The sequence below is a fragment of the Nerophis lumbriciformis genome, linkage group LG33 (genome assembly GCF_033978685.3).
Source record: "Nerophis lumbriciformis linkage group LG33, RoL_Nlum_v2.1, whole genome shotgun sequence".
Classification (NCBI taxonomy): Eukaryota; Metazoa; Chordata; class Actinopteri; order Syngnathiformes; family Syngnathidae; genus Nerophis; species Nerophis lumbriciformis.
The window spans coordinates 11953973-11972500 of record NC_084580.2 but is presented as its reverse complement, the minus strand read 5'-3'; the positions used below and the strand labels follow the sequence as shown (position 1 = coordinate 11972500).

Below are 18528 nucleotides of genomic sequence, written 5' to 3'. Positions count from 1 at the left end.
GCAAATCCTTTTCAACCCATATTCAGTTGAATATGTTACAAAGACAACATATTTGATGTTCAAACTGATAAACATTTTTTTTTTTTGCAAATAATCATTAACTTTAGAATTTGATGCCAGCAACACGTGACAAAGAAGTTGGGAAAGGTGGCAATAAATACTGATAAAGTTGAGGAATGCTCATCAAACACTTATTTGGAACATCCCACAGGTGAACAGGCAAATTGGGAACAGGTGGGTGCCATGATTGGGTATAAAAGTAGATTTCATGAAATGCTTAGTCATTCACAAACAAGGATGGGGCAAGGGTCACCACTTTGTCAACAAATGCGTGAGTAAATTGTTGAACAGTTTAAGAAAAACCTTTCTCAACCAGCTATTGCAAGGAATTTACGGATTTCACCATCTACGGTCCGTAATATCATCAAAGGGTTCAGAGAATCTGGAGAAATCACTGCATGTAAGCAGCTAAGCCCGTGACCTTCGATCCCTCAGGCTGCACTGCATCAACAAGCGACATCAGTGTGTAAAGGATATCACCACATGGGCTCAGGAACACTTCAGAAACCCACTGTCAGTAACTACAGTTGGTCGCTACATCTGTAAGTGCTAGTTAACACTCTCCTATGCAAGGCGAAAACCGTTTATCAACAACACCCAGAAACGCCGTCTGCTTTGCTGGGCCTGAGCTCATCTAAGATGGACTGATACAAAGTGGAAAAGTGTTCTGTGGTCTGACGAGTCCACATTTCAAATGGTTTTTGGAAACTGTGGACGTCATGTCCTCCGGACCAAAGAGGAAAAGAACCATCCGGACGACCCCCGGACTGTTGAACAACTTAAGCTGTACATCAAGCAAGAATGGGAAATAATTCCACCTGAGAAGCTTAAAAAATGTGTCTCCTCAGTTCCCAAACGTTTACTGAGTGTTGTTAAAAGGAAAGGCCATGTAACACAGTGGTGAACATGCCTTTTCCCAACTACTTTGGCACGTGTTGCAGCCATGAAATTCTAAGTTAATTATTATGTGCAAAAAAAAAAAAATTAAGTTTATGAGTTTGAACATCAAATATCTTGTCTTTGTAGTGCATTCAATTGAATATGGGTTGAAAAGGATTTGCAATTCATTGTATTCCGTTTATATTTACATCTAACACAATTTCCCAACTCATATGGAAACGGGGTTTGTATACATATAATTTATTTGTGTTGGCCCTGCAATGAGGTGGCGACTTGTCCAGGGTGTACACCGCCTTCCGCCCGAATGCAGCTGAGATAGGCTCCAGCACCCCCCGCGACCCCAAAAGGGACAAGCGGTAGAAAATGGATGGATGGAAATATCTAAAAGTATTCATATTATCTTCATGTCATATTATGCTCCTTCCAGTGCTATTGTTTTTAGTTTAGAGTTTGTATCCAATCAGAATTCAGCTAGCTTATGTTGCCATGCTGTACCAAATCTGCCTGAGGCCTTCAGAATCAACAATGCGGGCGTCTATGCACTGTAAGTGAACGGGGACATACAGTTGATAGATAATTGCGATCAGATCATGAGTTGTTGTCAGTAAGGCCTTCTAGAATGAATGAATTTGAGAACACAAAGAGTTGAGAGACAGTTGCCATAGCCAATCAGATCACAAGTTGTTGACAGTATCCTATCTAGGTAGCCTGATGTTAACGAGACTGTGATTGGATACTCACTTGTCATTCCTGCTAAATTGCAATTTAGCAGGAAGCAGGAAGTGTTGGCCCACAAAGAGGGAGAACAAAACGTTGATTAGGTGGCAGATATATATTTGCAAGGCCATTTTTAAGATAGGATATTGAAAGAGAAACTACATCTTGTGAGACGATGTCGGCGATGAAATGGGGAAATGCCCGCCATTTCCACTCGAATCGACTAGGGCAGGGGTGTCAAACTCAAATACAGAGTGGGCCAAAATTTAAAACTGAACAAAGCCGCGGGCCAAGGTTGAACAAATTAACCTTTTAATAGGGACCCAAACAAGTTTTGCATTGAATATTGAACAAGCAAGGCTTATATAACTTCATAGTGACATGCAAAATCGAGTTTCAAATAATATTTATAATAATTAAAAAATATCAATGGCATATCAAATAAAATTTAAATAAAAATGGAATGCCTCTTTTCTATTTGCAGCCTTCTGAGGTAAATATCAAAATAAACTTTTTCCACAGGCTAATAATAAATTTGAAAATAAAATAAGAATAATGAATGAATCAAACATTCAAGCCTTGAAGTAGCAAGATAAAGTGCATGAATAAAACGTTAAATATTGCTCAGTTTGCTACACGGATTTGCTTTAACACTGAATATGGAACAAGCAACGCTTATATAACTTAATAGTGCAAAATCAACTTTAAAAAAATAAACGAAAAAACATCAATGGTATATTAAATCAAATTTAAATAAAAAATGTAATGCCTCTTTTCTATTTGCAGCCTTCTGAGGTAAGTATCAACATTAACTTGGTGGGCGGGGTTTGGTGGTAGCGGGGCTGTATATTGTAGCGTCCCGGAAGAGTTAGTGCTGCAAGGGGTTCTGGGTATTTGTTCTGTTTTGTTTATGTTGTGCTACGGTGCGGATGTTCTCCCGAAATGTGTTTGTCATTCTTGTTTGGTGTGGGTTCACAGTGTGGCGCATATTTGTAACAGTGTTAAAGTTGTTTATACGGCCACCCTCAGTGTGACATGTATGGCTGTTGCTCAAGTATGAATTGCATTCACTTGTGTGTGTCCAGCCGCATATATTATGTGACTGAGCCGGCACGCTATTTGTATGGAAGAAAAGCGGACGTGACGACAGGTTGTAGAGGACGTTGAAGGCAGTGCCTTTAAGGCACGCCCCCAATAATGTTGTCCGGGTCGAAATTGGGAGAAATTGGGGAGAATGGTTGCCCCGGGAGATTTTCGGGAGGGGCACTAAAATTTGTGAGTCTCCCGGGAAAATCAAGAGGGTTGGCAAGTATGAGTATTAGCGGTGAATGCGGTGTTACAGAGGCACCGCCGCTGTATAATATTATATAATATTACTGTATGATATTTGCTCAAGGGCCAAATGAAATTACACGGCGGGCCAAATTTGGCCCGCGGGCCAGAGTTTGACACCCATGGACTAGGGCTACCACTGGATTATACTGTTATGATCCGTGGTCCGGATCATGTTTTGTTTAGTTATGTTGTTGGTTTTGGACTTCCTTAGTTGTTTTTTGCACTTTTGGTCGCCATGGGTACTTATTGGTTTCACCTGCCTCTGATTAGTGTTCAGCACATTCACCTGCTGTTGAGCACTAATCAGAGAGCTATTTATTCACGTCGGTCGCCACACTCTGTCTGGCTTCCTTGTTTGCGGTAAGCAACAGTCACGTTTTGATATTCCTGTTCTAGACTCTGTGCCTAGTTGTCTCAGTTTTGTGCTAAGAGTTAGCCTTAGCTTCCCGTGCGTTCGGCACGCTTTTCTTTTGCTTGTTTTCTGTTTGCCTATGATTTATGTTGAATAAATCATCTCTTACCTTCACGTTTTTGTCCGGAGTGTCCGTGTTGCATTGGAGGAACGATCCCGCATAAATATGCGACCCCCATGTGACAGAAGGAAGCTAGCCAGAGTGTGGCGACCAACGTGAATAAATAGCTCTCTGATTACAGTGCCCAACAGCAGGTGAACGTGCCGAACACTAATCAGAGGCAGGTGAAACCAATAAGTGCCCAGGGTGACCAAAACCCCCGAAGTGCACAAAACAACTAAGGAAGTCCAAAACTAACAACATAACTAAACAAAACATGATCCGGACCACGGATCATGACAAATACGGCATCCAATGTGTGCTACAAATTGTGAGTTCAAATATTTTATTTCTTTATTTTTCCACGTTTAATATGTTTTTTGCAATTTTTATTTTGACAGTACCACATACTAGATTTTATTTGTAAAGAGCACTTTACATTGAGTAAACAACCTCAAAGTGCTACTGTGTATTAAAAAAAATAAAAATAAAAAGATAATAAAAATAGATAAAAATAAAAACTAGAACAACCTAATAGCTAGAACTAGCATGCATACATCTAAAAAAAAGTTGTTGTTTAAAAAAAAAAAAAAAAGGGTTTTTAAACCTTTTTTAATAGCATCCACAGTCTGTGGTGCCCTCAGGTGGTCAGGGAGAACATTCCACCAGTCAACATAAGATATGTTTTAATTGCTGATACAAGTATTTGTTTTTTAAATGTGCCAGAACATAACCTGTTTTGTACACTGTTGAGGTGTTTCAATGCCCAGTAGGGCGTAAATGTGTTTCTGTATAATATTTCTCCAGCAATGGTCATGTGGTGACATAAATATTTTGAGAGGTAATCATTGAAGTCGGACATCACTGAAGGCCTAGGTGGGAAACGCACGGCCCGCCACTGGGTCACAGTAATATGCGATGTAAAGTTAAAGTTAAAAATTTAAAGTACCAATGATTGTCACACACACCCTTGATCACACCCTGGGAGGTGAGGGGAGCAGTGGGCAGCAGCGGTGGCCGCGCCCGGGAATAATTTTTGGTGATTTAACCCCCAATTCCAACCCTTGATGCTGAGTGCCAAGCAAGGAGGTAATGGGTCCCATTTTTATAGTCTTTGGTATGACTCGGCCGGGGTTTTGAACTCATGTTGCTACATATAGTTTCTAATCTCTCTGCAGGACAAAAAAGACAATTCATCAAAATCAGGTCATCCACATAGAAAGCGCACTTAGGTGTGTCATCATCAGTGTCTCATTGCCAAATGCAGTGATAATACTATATTTTCGGACTATAAGGCACACTTAAAATCCTTTCATTTTCTCATAAATCGACAGTGCGCCTTATAACCCGGTGCGCCTAATGTACGTATTAATTCTGGTTGTGATGTCCAACCTCAAAAGTAATTGTATTTAGTCCATCGTATAATGATAAGCGTGGCCAGTAGATGGCAGTCACACATAAGCAATGCATGTGGACTGCAAGTTGAAGCCTGTTCAATAAATGACGCTAGCAGGTATCCGTAAGTAAGCAACACACTTTGATGTTTCATTGAGAAGATAGAACATTACACACTGCGCCCAAAAATCTGTCAAACTGTTTTAAGTCTGACTTTGGTAAGCTACAAAGCCGCACCGGTTGATTGAATGCTGAGCTTTACGGCTACCGTAGTCTGACGTACTGTGCTTCAACATACAAGTATTATTAAAGTGTGTGTATAAGGACCCCAAAATGGCAAATATTATGAAACATATTATCTGGCGTTTTGTTTTGCAATATTATGCACATCCAACTTTTCTTACCTACTGGTACCTGCTGATGTGTATTTGGAATCTGCATAAGTCCTTAACATTTGCACTCGTCTGAAGTGTTTTCAATGTAGAAATATAAAATCATGATATGACCACTTTAATGCTGCTTTTGTATGAAAATAGACCTGAATAGACCCCCTCATTGGCAGTGTGCCTCATAATCTTGTGCGCCCAATGGTCTGAGAAATATGGTAGTGCGTCTCCCATAACAATGTGACATCGGACTATGTTAAGGTAACGTGGAGTTCCCCAGGGTTCGGTTCTTGGCCCTGCACTCTTCAGCATTTACATGCTGCCGCTAGGTGACATCATACGCAAATACGGTGTTAGCTTTCACTGTTATGCTGACAATACCCAACTCTACATGCCCCTAAAACTGACCAACACGCCGGATTGTAGTCAGCTGGAGGCGTGTCTCAATGAAATTAAACAATGGATGTCCGCTAACTTTTTGCAACTCAACGCCAAGAAAACGGAAATGCTGATTATCGGTCCTGCTAGACACCGACACCTATTTAATAATACCACCTTAACATTTGACAACCAAACAATTACACAAGGTGTCTCGGTAGAGAATCTGGGTATTATCTTGGACCCAACTCTCTCGTTTGAGTCACACATTAAGAGTGTTACTAAAACGGCCTTCTTTCATCTCCGTAATATCGCTAAAATACGTTCCATTTTGTCCACTAGCGACACTGGGATCATTATTCATGCGTTCGTTACGTCTCGTCTCGATTACTGTAACGTATTATTCTCGGGTCTCCCTATGTCTAGCATTAAAAGATTACAATTGGTACAAAATGCGGCTGCTAGACCTTTGACAAGAACAAGAAAGTTTGATCATATTACGCCTATACTGGCTCACCTGCACTGGCTTCCTGTGCACTTAAGATGTGACTTTAAGGTTTTACTACTTACGTATAAAATACTACACGGTCTAGCTCCATCCTATCTTGTCGATTGTATTGTACCATATGTCGCGGCAAGAAATTTGCGTTCAAAGAACTCCGGCTTATTAGTGATTCCCAGAGCCCAAAAAAAGTCTGCGGGCTATAGAGCGTTTTCTATTCGGGCTCCAGTACTATGGAATGCCCTACCGGTAACAATTAGAGATGCTACCTCAGTAGAAGCATTTAAGTCCCATCTTAAAGGCCTACTGAAATGCAATTTTCTTATTTAAACGGGGATAGCAGGTCCATTCTATGTGTCATACTTGATCATTTCGCGATATTGCCATATTTTTGCTAAAAGGATTTAGTAGAGAACATCGACGATTAAGTTCGCAACTTTTGGTCGCTGATAAAAAAGCCTTGCCTCTACCGGAAGTAGCAGACGAGTAGCGTGACGTCACAGGTTGTGGAGCTCCTCACATCCGCACATTGTTTACAATCATGGCCACCAGCAGCGAGAGCGATTCGGACCGAGAAAGCGATGATTTCCCCATTAATTTGAGCGAGGATGAAAGATTCATGGATGAGGAAAGTGAGAGTGAAGGACTAGAGGGCAGTGGGAGCGATTCAGATAGGGAAGATGCTGTGAAAGGCGGGTGGGACCTGATATTCAGCTGGGAATGACTAAAACAGTAAATAAACACAAGACATATATATACTCTATTAGCCACAACACAACCAGGCTTATATTTAATATGCCACAAATTAATCCCACATAACAAACACCTCCCCCCTCCCATCCATATAACCCGCCAATACAACTCAAACACCTGCACAACACACTCAATCCCACAGCCCAAAGTACCGTTCACCCATATATTTCCCCAAAGTCCCTAAAGTTACGTACGTGACATGCACATAGCGGCACGCACGTACGGGCAAGCGATCAAATGTTTGGAAGCCGCAGCTGCATGCGTACTCACGGTACCGCGTCTGCGCATCCAATTCAAAGTCCTCCTGGTAAGAGTCTCTGTTGTCCCAGTTCTCCACAGGCCAATGGTAAAGCTTGACTGTCATCTTCCGGGAATGTAAACAATGAAACACCGGCTGTACACCGCTTCCCACCTACAGCTTTCTTCTTTACTGTCTCCATTGTTCATTGAACAAATTGCAAAAGATTCACCAACACAGATGTCCAGAATACTGTGGAATTTTGCGATGAAAACAGACGGCTTAATAGCTGGCCACCATGCTGTCCCAAAATGTCCTCTACAATCCGTGACGTCACGCGCAGACGTCATCATACCGAGACGTTTTCAGCAGGATAGCTAATCCGGCCCTATTGGCATGTGTTGCAATGTTAACATTTCATCATTGATATATAAACTATCAGACTGCGTGGTCGGTAGTAGTGGGTTTCAGTAGGCCTTTAAAACTCATTTGTATACTCTGGCCTTTAAATAGACCCCCTCTTTAGACCAGTTGATCTGCCGTTTCTTTTCTTTTCTGCTCTGCCCCCCTCTCCCTTGTGGAGGGGGGGCACAGGTCCGGTGGCCATGGATGAAGTGTTGGCTGTCCAGAGTCGGGACCCGGGGTGGACCGCTCGCCTGTGCATCGGTTGGGGACATCTCTGCGCTGCTGACCCGTCTCCGCTCGGGATGGTCTCCTGCTGGCCCCACTATGGACTGGACTCTCACTATTATGTTAGATCCACTATGGACTGGACTTTCACAATATTATGCAAGACCCACTCGACGTCCATTGCATCCGGTCTCCCCTAGAGGTGGGAGGGTCACCCACATCTGCGGTCCTCTCCAAGGTTTCTCATAGTCATTCACATTGACATCCCACTGGGTTGTGAGTTTTTCCTTGCCCTTATGTGGGCTCTGAACCAAGGATGTCGTTGTGGCTTGTGCAGCCCTTTGAGACACTTGTGATTTAGGGCGATATAAATAAACATTGATTGATTGATTGATTGTGTTTGTAAATATCAAACTAAAATGATGTAATGCGCAATCTAAAGTCAAGAGAAGGCCCTTAGGTGTGTGTGTGCGCAAAATCGATTACTTTATGTAAACAGTTGGACACCGGTGTTTGAGCTTTCTTTACAAGAACATCTGCAGCAGCTGCCCCATAAATTTCCAGTCTTGAGAAAACACGAACAAAACAGGTTTTTACATTTTTGTATGCCAGTGTGCGGAGATGGTGATGGGGGAATACGGAATAGGATCAGTTCAGACCCATTTGGAGAGAAACGTGTAGGGGAAGTCAAATTGGGGAAGAAGAGATAGCCTGAGACTTTGTGGATTTGTTTTTGTTTTGCATCAGACATACTTAAAACTGTCGTATTATGCCAAACTCACTTTTCTTGCCGGTTGGCTGTTTTTGTATATTCGGGATCCTCTTAAGTGCCAAAAATGCAAACAATTAAAGCAATGTTGCCTTGCTCCAAACAAGCCATTATTGAGATGTTACATCAGCGGATATTTTCATGCATGGCAGACGTTTTCCCTGGCATCAGATGTAGTCCAAACGACAATATGTCCGCAGTGCGACTGATGACCGAAAATGCTCTGTTTGTCTGCCAACATTACATGTAATGTACAGGGATAACAAGGATAACCTACAAGGAAGGGTTTTAGGTTAAAATCATATTATGATCCGTTTTATATACATTTTACAGCTATCACATGTAATCAGGTTAAATAAACATTATTTACTTATTTTCCTTGATAAAATAACATTTATCCAATAAATCATTATATAATGCAAAACCCATACAAATCTTATTAAAAAGCAATCACTAAACGTGTATCCATTCATCCATCCCACCCATTTTCTACCGCTTGTCCCTTTTGGGGTCGCTGGAGCCTATCTCAGCTGCATTCGGGCGGAAGGCGGGGTACACCCTGGACAAGTCGCTACCTCATCACAGGGCCAACACAGATAGACAGACAACATTCACACTCACATTCACACACTGGGGCCAATTTGGGGTTGCCAATCAACCTATCCCCAGGTGCATGTCTTTGGAGGTGGGAGGAAGCCGGAGTACCCGGAGGGAAACCACGCCGTCACGGGGAGAACATGCAAACTCCACACAGAAAGATCCCGAGCCCGGGATTGAACCCAGGACTACTCAAGACCTTCGTATTGTGAGGCACATGCACTAACCCCTGTACCACCATGCTGCCCACTAAACGTGTATTTAAACACAAAAATTAGCCAACACATACCTTTTTTTCACTTTTATTCAGTCTTTGTTTTTATTAATCTAATTTTATTTATTGGATTTCAAGAGCACTAAACATGTATTTAAACATACAATTAACCAAAACTTTTTAGTTTTCATTATATATATATATATATATATATATATATATATATATAATATATATATATATATATATATATATATATATATATATAATGATAAATGGGTTGTACTTGTATAGCGCTTTTCTACCTTCAAGGTACTCAAAGCGCTTTGACACTACTTCCACATTTACCCATTCACACACACATTCACACACTGATGGAGGGAGCTGCCATGCAAGGCGCTACCAGCACCCATCAGGAGCAAGGGTGAAGTGTCTTGCTCAGGACACAACGGACATGACGAGGTTGGTACTAGGTGGGGATTGAACCAGGGACCCTCGGGTCGCGCACGGCCACTCTTCCACTGCGCCACGCCGTCCCTATATATATATGTATATATATATGTATATATATGTGTATATATATATATATATGTGTATGTATATATGTTTATGTATATATATATGTATGTATATATATATATATATATATATATATATATATATATATATGTGTGTGAATGTATATGTATATATATGTATATGTATATATACAGTATATGTATATGTATATATATGTATATGTATATATATATATGTATGTATATGTGTGTATATGTTTGTATATAATTATATATAAATATATATATATATATATATATATATATATATATATATATATATATATATATATATGTATGTGTGGGGGAAAAAAATCACAAGACTATTTCATCTGATGAAATAGTCTTGTGATTTTTTTTCCCCACACATACATATATTGCGCTCTACTACGGTATCGAGCACTATTTTTTGGATAACCTTATTAAGACATATATATATATATATATATATATATATATATATATATATATATATATATATATATATATATATATATATAAATACATTTAAAAATAGTCTCTGTCGGTCAATTTTATGTTCAAATATGTATTATATAATATTTCAAATATATATAGATATACAAATAAAAAATTTTTTAAAAAAAAATATATATATACATATATACAGATACAAATATCGATATCAAAAGTATCATCTTACATATTAATCAGTAATTACGAAAAACCCCATTAATTTTAAAATGTATATTACCATTCAAAAAGGAACAATACTCGGAATACCTATAAAATGATTATGTTGTTATAACTAATCGGAGTTTATATAGTCAACACAGTGCATTTTATACAAATCTAAACAAAGTTTAACATTTTTGTACAGCACTTTCAACATAGACGTAAGGCACTAAAAATATGCATTCAGTAAAGTGCAGTGATAGAAATATATGTTATGTTGAGTTATGTAGAAAAATACAGTTAAATTATTTCATTCAGAAATATTGCCTAAATTATTGGTCAACCAGCATTTAACGGGCATATTTGAACGCGGCACAAAGTGACGAAAGTGCGAGGGCGAATGTGCAAGTACATAAACAATGCTGACGCCGGTTAGACGAGACACGGAGGAGGGATACGTTCTTACTACTTTATTAAACATTTAGAAAAATAAGTTTTATTCCATTCAACAGTTTTACACCCTGGGGAAAGTGTTAGATCCAGAAATTCCTTCCAAACTAGCAAGAAAGTCAGCATGACTCCGCAGGAAGAGGAAGACATGCTACAAACAAGCTAGCATGATGGAGGCTACATCAGATAAAGAAGGTATACTTTATGCCTATTTCTTCTTTCATGTTTGTGGATAGTTTTTATAACGTGTTTTACGTACATATTTACTATCTTACTAGTTGTTGAGTTTGTCAGTCCAGTCGAATACAGATGTTGTATTGTTACAGTAAATCATGTAGTCGGTATGAGCAACTAGCCTGCCCATTTATGTCAATACATTAGTATTATATAATCATGTACTGTACTGTATGTACTGTATATGTATACCAATTTCAATACAATGTATGGTTTGTTTCACAGCAGCCTGTCACACAAGTGATGATCAGTCAAAACTTGCCTCCACCCCTCCCACTGATCACACCCCAGCAAGGATGGTGTTCACTGATGGATGTAATGGCATGATGGAGGAGGAGGAAATTGAAGAGGAAGTCCCAACATCTGACTTAAATCCATTTAACAGAGAGAAACCGTTGTTTTCCAGCGGGGTTGAGCATTCCGGATCATGTGTTCCCTTCAAACTATGTGATCTTGGTGAAGAGAGTGTCCCCTACACCATCAACAGATACCTGAGGGATTACCAAAGAGAAGGAATAAGGTTTATTTACAGGAATTATATCCGTTCAAGAGGCTGCATCCTGGGCGATGACATGGGTCTTGGTAAGACTGTGCAGGTACAAAGACACATTTTTTTTTTTAAATGTTCGCTGCTTACTAGAAATGTCCGATAATGGATTTTTTGCCGATTTTCCGATATTGTCCAACTCTTAATTACCGATTCCGATATCAACCGATACCGATATATACAGTCGTGGAATTAACACATTATTATGCCTAATTTTGTTGTGATGCCCCGCTGGATGCATTAAACAATGTAACAAGGTTTTCCAAAACAAATCAACTCAAGTTATGGAAAAAAATGCCAACATGGCACTGCCATATTTATTATTGAAGTCACAAAGTGCATTATTTTTTTTAACATGCCTCAAAACAGCAGCTTGGGATTTGGGACATGCTTTCCCTGAGAGAGCATGAGGAGGATGAGGTGGGCGGGGTTGGGGGGGCAGGGTTGAGGTGGGGTGGTAGGGGGTAGCGTCCCAGAAGAGTTAGTGCTGCAAGGGGTTCTGGGTATTTGTTCTGTTGTGTTTATGTTGTGTTACGGTGCGGATGTTCTCCCGAAATGTGTTTGTCATTCTTGTTTGGTGTGGGTTCACAGTGTGGCGCATATTTGTAACAGTGTTAAAGTTGTTTATACGGCCACCCTCAGTGTGACCTGTATGGCTGTTGACCAAGTATGCGTTGCAGTCGCTTGTATGTGTGAATAGCCATAGATATTATGTGACTGGGCCGGCACGCAAAGGCAGTGCCTTGAAGGTTTATTGGCGCTCTGTATTTCTCCCTACGTCCGTGTGCACAGCGGCGTTTTAAAAAGTCACAAATTTAACTTTTTGAAACCGATACCGATAACTTTGAAACCGATACCGATATTACATTTTAAAGCATTTATCGGCCAATAATATCGGCAGCCCGATATTATCGGACATCTCTACTGCTTACGATTATATTCAAGATATCGATTGATTGATTGCTTACACATTTGTCTATGGGTTTTTCCACTCTCACGCTCATAAATTTAAGCACAAATTCGATATTTAATAACGGTTTTGTGATTTCACAGCTTTCTGTCTGTCAAACTGCAAGGTTTAAGTGAAAAGTTAGGATAGCATCAAGTTCAAACATGAAAATAGATTTTTCCTGCAATTATTATTCAGTTATATCCCGCCAGCGTCTGAAATCCGGCCCGTGGGAAGTCCCAAGTTGGGAAAAAAAAAAAGTTGTTTGTTTTTTTAAATCTGTCCTTTGTAATTAAAGGGGAACATTATCACAATTTCAGAAGGGTTAAAACCATTAAAAATCAGTTCCCAGTGGCTTATTTTATTTTTCAAAGTTTTTTTCAAAATTTTACCCATCACGCAATATCCCTAAAAAAAGCTTCAAAGTGCCTGATTTTAACCATCGTTATATACACCCGTCCATTTTCCTGTGACGTCACATAGTGATGCCAACACAAACAAACATGGCGCATAGAACAGCAAGCTATAGCGACATTAGCTCGGATTCAGACTCGGATTTCAGCGGCTTAAGCGATTCAACAGATTAGGCATGTATTGAAACGGATGGTTGTAGTGTGGAGGCAGGTAGCGAAAACGAAATTGAAGAAGAAACTGAAGCTATTGAGCCATATCGGTTTGAACCGTATGCAAGCGAAAACGACACGACAGCCAGCGACACGGGAGAAAGCGAGGACGAATTCGGCGATCGCCTTCTAACCAACGATTGGTATGTGTTTGTTTGGCATTAAAGGAAACTAACAACTATGAACTAGGTTTACAGCATATGAAATACATGTGGCAACAACATGTACTTTGAAAGTGCAGACAGCCCAATTTTCATCAATTAATATATTCTGTAGACATACCCTCATCCGCTATCTTTTCCTGAAAGCTGATCTGTCCAGTTTTGGAGTTGATGTCAGCAGGCCAGGGAAGCTAGGGTCGATATTCTTCTCTTGATCATCTTCGGTGGAATAAGGGACGGTGTGAGCCAAGACATCCAGGGGCTTTAGCTCGCTCGTCTGCGGGAACAAACTGCCGCCATTGCTTGTCGTGCTACCGAGGCCCTTTGTCCCTGAATTGCTCACACACTCCGGCAGATTCAATGGGGGTCTAGCGGCAGATTTCGTTGACTTTATCTTTGGAAATGCATCTGCTTTGAGTGTCGCAGGATATCCACACATTCTTGCCGTCTCTGTCGTAGCATAGCTTTCGTCGGTAAAGTGTGCGGAACAAACGTCCAATTTCTTGCCACTTTCGCATCTTTGGGCCACTGGTGCAACTTGAATCCGTCCCTGTTCGTGTTGTTACACCCTTCGACAACACACTGACGAGGCATGATGTCTCCAAGGTACGGAAAACAGTCGAAAAAACGGAAAATAACAGAGCTGATTTGACTCGGTGTTTGAGAAAATGGCGGATTGCTTCCCGATGTGACGTCACGTTGTGACGTCATCGCTCCGAGAGCGAATAATACAAAGGCGTTTAATTCGCCAAAATTCACCCATTTAGAGTTCGGAAATCGGTTAAAAAAATATGTGGTCTTTTTTCTGCAACATCAAGGTATATATTGACGCTTACATAGGTCTGGTGATAATGTTCCCCTTTAATTTTCTACCGCTTGTTACTTTTAGGTGTCTCCTAGTCGCTTAGGCAAATCATATTGTCTAAAAATGGATTTTCCCATCAATAACGTCACACCATCGCGCTCGGAATATATATATATATATATATATATGTATATATATATATATATATATATATATAGTCGAGGTTTCTGTGCTTTATCCGTCATACAGTGCTCAATATATACGTTAGGTCAGGAAAAAACACAGAGGCTATTTCATCCCTGTTTCGCAGGTTTGCCTGCTCTTCAGGAGATTTTATAATATATATAATATAATAAAATCCCCTGAAGAGCAGGCAAACTTGCAAAACAGGCTTGTAGGGATGAAATAGCCTCTGTGTTTTTTTCCTGATCTAACGTATATATATATATATATATATATATATATATATATATATATATATATATACACATACAGCCCGGCCCCCGGCCAGACTTTTTTAACCCAGTGTGGCCCCCGAGTCCAAAAGCTTGGGGACCCCTGAGTTACAGGGTTTCCCCATCTTGCCAATAGGTTGTATTCAGTCACGTGACTTTTGAACGTAAGTAAAAGAAGTGGTGAGCCACCTTACTGTGCACCAAACAGAGTGCGAACTATCTGAATATGCAATGGGCCTCGATTTTACCAATAAAAGAAGATGCAAGCAAAAGACCAAGATATGCAAAAAAAATATTTGTCATGTGATATCAAGGATTATTCGTCAGTCCTAGACATTTCGAACTATCTTGTGCTCCAGACTTCATTCTACACAAGAAAACAGATGAAAAATTAGAAAAGTAGGTAGGCCTATAAATCATTTGCGTGTGGCTCGGTTAAGGAAATTGATATCAAGACTCGTTTTTGCTAGAGCATTGTTGCATTTAATGAGTTAACTTTGCGTCTATGGCCATGTTTGTTGCCTTTTTGTTGTTATTGTATGCGCCGTTACGAGTACGCGTGTTTTTTCCTTGTTTTTATCAAAATATTACTATAGATATCAACGTTGTGTATGTGCTGAAATCTTCATTCATGATTTTGCTGCCTCTGGTAAAAGCTTAACTCTTTTAGGTTTTGCTCACATTTGATTGCTTTTTTTTTAGACTCACCAAGTTGGTGGTTTACCAAACACTCGCAGCCAAAATATGTTTTAATAACTCAGAAACAAGATAAAATACTGAAATATTAAGATAATACTAAAAGGGGTAATAATAAATGTTAAAAGTATGTCAAACAAACCTTTAACGAAGTGATCCGTGCAAACCTGTGCGTTTCTCGTCGTCGTTTCGTAAAATCTTGCACTCTTTTGCCCTCTTTAATTTCGAACTCCGAAGAAACTTTAATGCTTTTTGCTTTTTGAACGGTTCGAACAGCCTAGAACAACACAAGCCCCGAACGTTTTGGCAACAGATGATCGCTGGCCCACCACTTTGAGCCTCGCATTGTTAATGAGCCGCACGTGACGTCAGGTAAATACAATCTATTGCTTGGATTTTACTGACGTCGCGTCCGGCTCACGTCAATTCCATTAAATATTAGAGATGTCCGATAATATCGGCCGATAAATGCTTTAAAATGTAATATCGGAAATTATCGGTATCAGTTTTTTTATTATTGTTTTTTTATTATTTTTAAAAAAAAATTATTAAACCAACATAAAAAACACAAGATACACTTACAATTAGTGCACCAACCCAAAAAACCTCCCTCCCCCATTTACACTCATTCACACAAAAGGGTTGTTTCTTTCTGTTATTAATATTCTGGTTCCTACATTATATATCAATATATGTCAATACAGTCTGCAAGGGATACAATCCGTAAGTCGTGCTGCTGGTCCACTAATAGTACTAACCTTTAACAGTTAATTTTATTCATTTTCATTAATTACTAGTTTCTATGTAACTGTTTTTATATTGTTTTACTTTCTTTTTTATTCAAGAAAATGTTTTTAATTTATTTATCTTATTTTATTTTAGTAATTTTTTTAAAAGGACCTTCTCTTCACCATACCTGGTTGTCCAAATTAGGCATAATAATGTGTTAATTCCATGACTGTACATATCAGTATCGGTTGATATCGGTATCGGTAATTAAAGAGTTGGACAATATCGGAATATCGGATATCGGCAAAAAGCCATTATTGAACATCCCTATTAAATATGCGTGGTGGTCAATGCTCTGTTCTCAATGGGTACTAAGCGCCATTTAGCCTTTCTCAAAGAAAATATGCCCTATGCTTGTAATGTTTTCGGCTGTACGAATCGTTCAAATCGCGAAAAGGATAAACGTTTCCTCAGAGTTCCTTGAGAGGTAACTAAAAAGGGAGGAAGAGTGCAAGATTTTACGAAACAATTGCAAGAAAAGCAGCTCACCCTCCAGTGCAAGGGAGCAGAGTCGAAGAACGCACAAGTTTGCAGTGATCTCTTTGTTAAAGGTTAGTTTGATATACTTTTAACGTTTATTATTTCCCATTTAAGTATAATCTTGATATTATTTGTATTTTTCAAACACATGTTTGCTACAAGTGTTTCCATAAGCACCAACTCTAAATAAATGAATCAAATGTGAGCAAAACCTAAAAGAGTTACGCTTTTACCTAAGGCAGCAATCATCAATGAAGCTTTCAGCACATACACAATGTTGACATCTATAGATATATTTCGATAAAGACTGGGAAAAACATGCTACTTGTAAACAGCGCGTGCAACAGCAACAAACATCAGTAGACGCGAAGTTAAATCATGAAAGGGAACCTTACCCGAGCTAACACGATGCATATTTATCCAGGAGAGTCTTGTTACCAATTTCCAGAACCCAGCCACACGCAAAGAAGTTGTAGACCTCCATGATTTTCCAAGTTTGTATCTGTCTTGTCGTGTAGAATGGCGTTTGGAGCCCAATAGATCGATATGTCTGAGAACGCGACGGACGTATAATCCTTGAAATCACTCGACAAATCTTTTTTTGATCAAGTATAGGGATCTTTTCCATTTTGTTGTTAGATTTTTTTGCTCGTATCTGATTTTTGCAGGAACATTTAAGCCTCTTTTCCTCAGTGGCCTAGTGGTTAGAGTGTCCGCCCTGAGATCGGTAGGTTGTGAGTTCAAACCCCGGCCGAGTCATACCAAAGACTCTACAAATGGGACCCATTACCTCCCTGCTTGGCACTCAGCACCAAGGGTTGGAATTGGGGGTTAAATCACCAAAAATGATTCCTGGGCGCGACACCGTTGCTGCCCACTGCTCCCCTCACCTCCTAGGGGGTGGAAGAAGGGGATGGGTCAAATGCAGAGGACACATTTCACCACACCGAGTGTGTGTGTGACAATTATTGGTACTTTAACTTAACTTAACTTTATCTTTTGCACTTAGATAGTTCACACACTGCTTGCTGTACAACAGCCATCTTGACTTGGTTGACCACCACTGGTTTTCACTTCTGGGAAGAAGTCAGGTCACGGAATACAAGCAATACAGTATACTTGTGGCAGTGGGGGCGCGGCGAGGGGCGTGGTCAAAATGTCACAATCAGGCAATTTGCATAATTTGCAATGATGCACATATTTTCTTAAAAAAATGTATACATACATTTAATAACAAATCTGTGTTATTGATTTGTATTAACATATATTTTTTTTAATTGAATGGTTTTACTTTCGCCAAGGCTGCCCTTTGTCACCGATTCTGTTCATAACCTTTATGGACAGAATTTCTAGGCTCAGTCAGGGCGTTGAGGGTATCTGGTTTGGTGGCTGCAGGATTAGGTCTCTGCTATTTGCAGATGATGTGGTCCTGATGGCTTCCTCTGGCCAAGATCTTCAGCTCTCACTGGATCGGTTCGCAGCCGAGTGTGAAGCGACTGGGATGGGAATCAGCACCTCCAAGTCCGAGTCCATGGTTCTCTCCCGGAAAAGGGTGGAGTGCCATCTCCGGGTTGGGGAGGAGATCTTGCCCCAAGTGGAGGAGTTCAAGTACCTCGGAGTCTTGTTCACGAGTGGGGGAAGAGTGGATCGTGAGATCGACAGGCGGATCGGTGCGGCGTCTTCAGTAATGCGGACGCTGTATCGATCCGTTGTGGTGAAGAAGGAGCTGAGCCGGAAGGCAAAGCTCTCGATTTACCGGTCGA

At 40.0% G+C, this 18528-nt stretch overlaps 1 protein-coding gene across 2 annotated transcripts in view; it reads left to right on the top strand.

Moving 5' to 3' along the window:
• The first annotated feature begins 11008 nt into the window (after positions 1 to 11008).
• Positions 11009 to 18528, top strand: part of ercc6l2 (excision repair cross-complementation group 6-like 2) — a 32827-nt gene continuing 25307 nt past the window's right edge. The window contains exons 1-2 of one of the 2 annotated variants that reach the window (XM_061928344.1): positions 11009 to 11221; positions 11486 to 11856. In XM_061928344.1, the coding sequence (XP_061784328.1) occupies positions 11194 to 11221; positions 11486 to 11856 (399 nt within the window). In that variant the 5' untranslated portion in view covers positions 11009 to 11193. The remainder of the gene's footprint in view (positions 11222 to 11485; positions 11857 to 18528) is intronic. The other variant, XM_061928343.1, reaches the window with a different exon arrangement.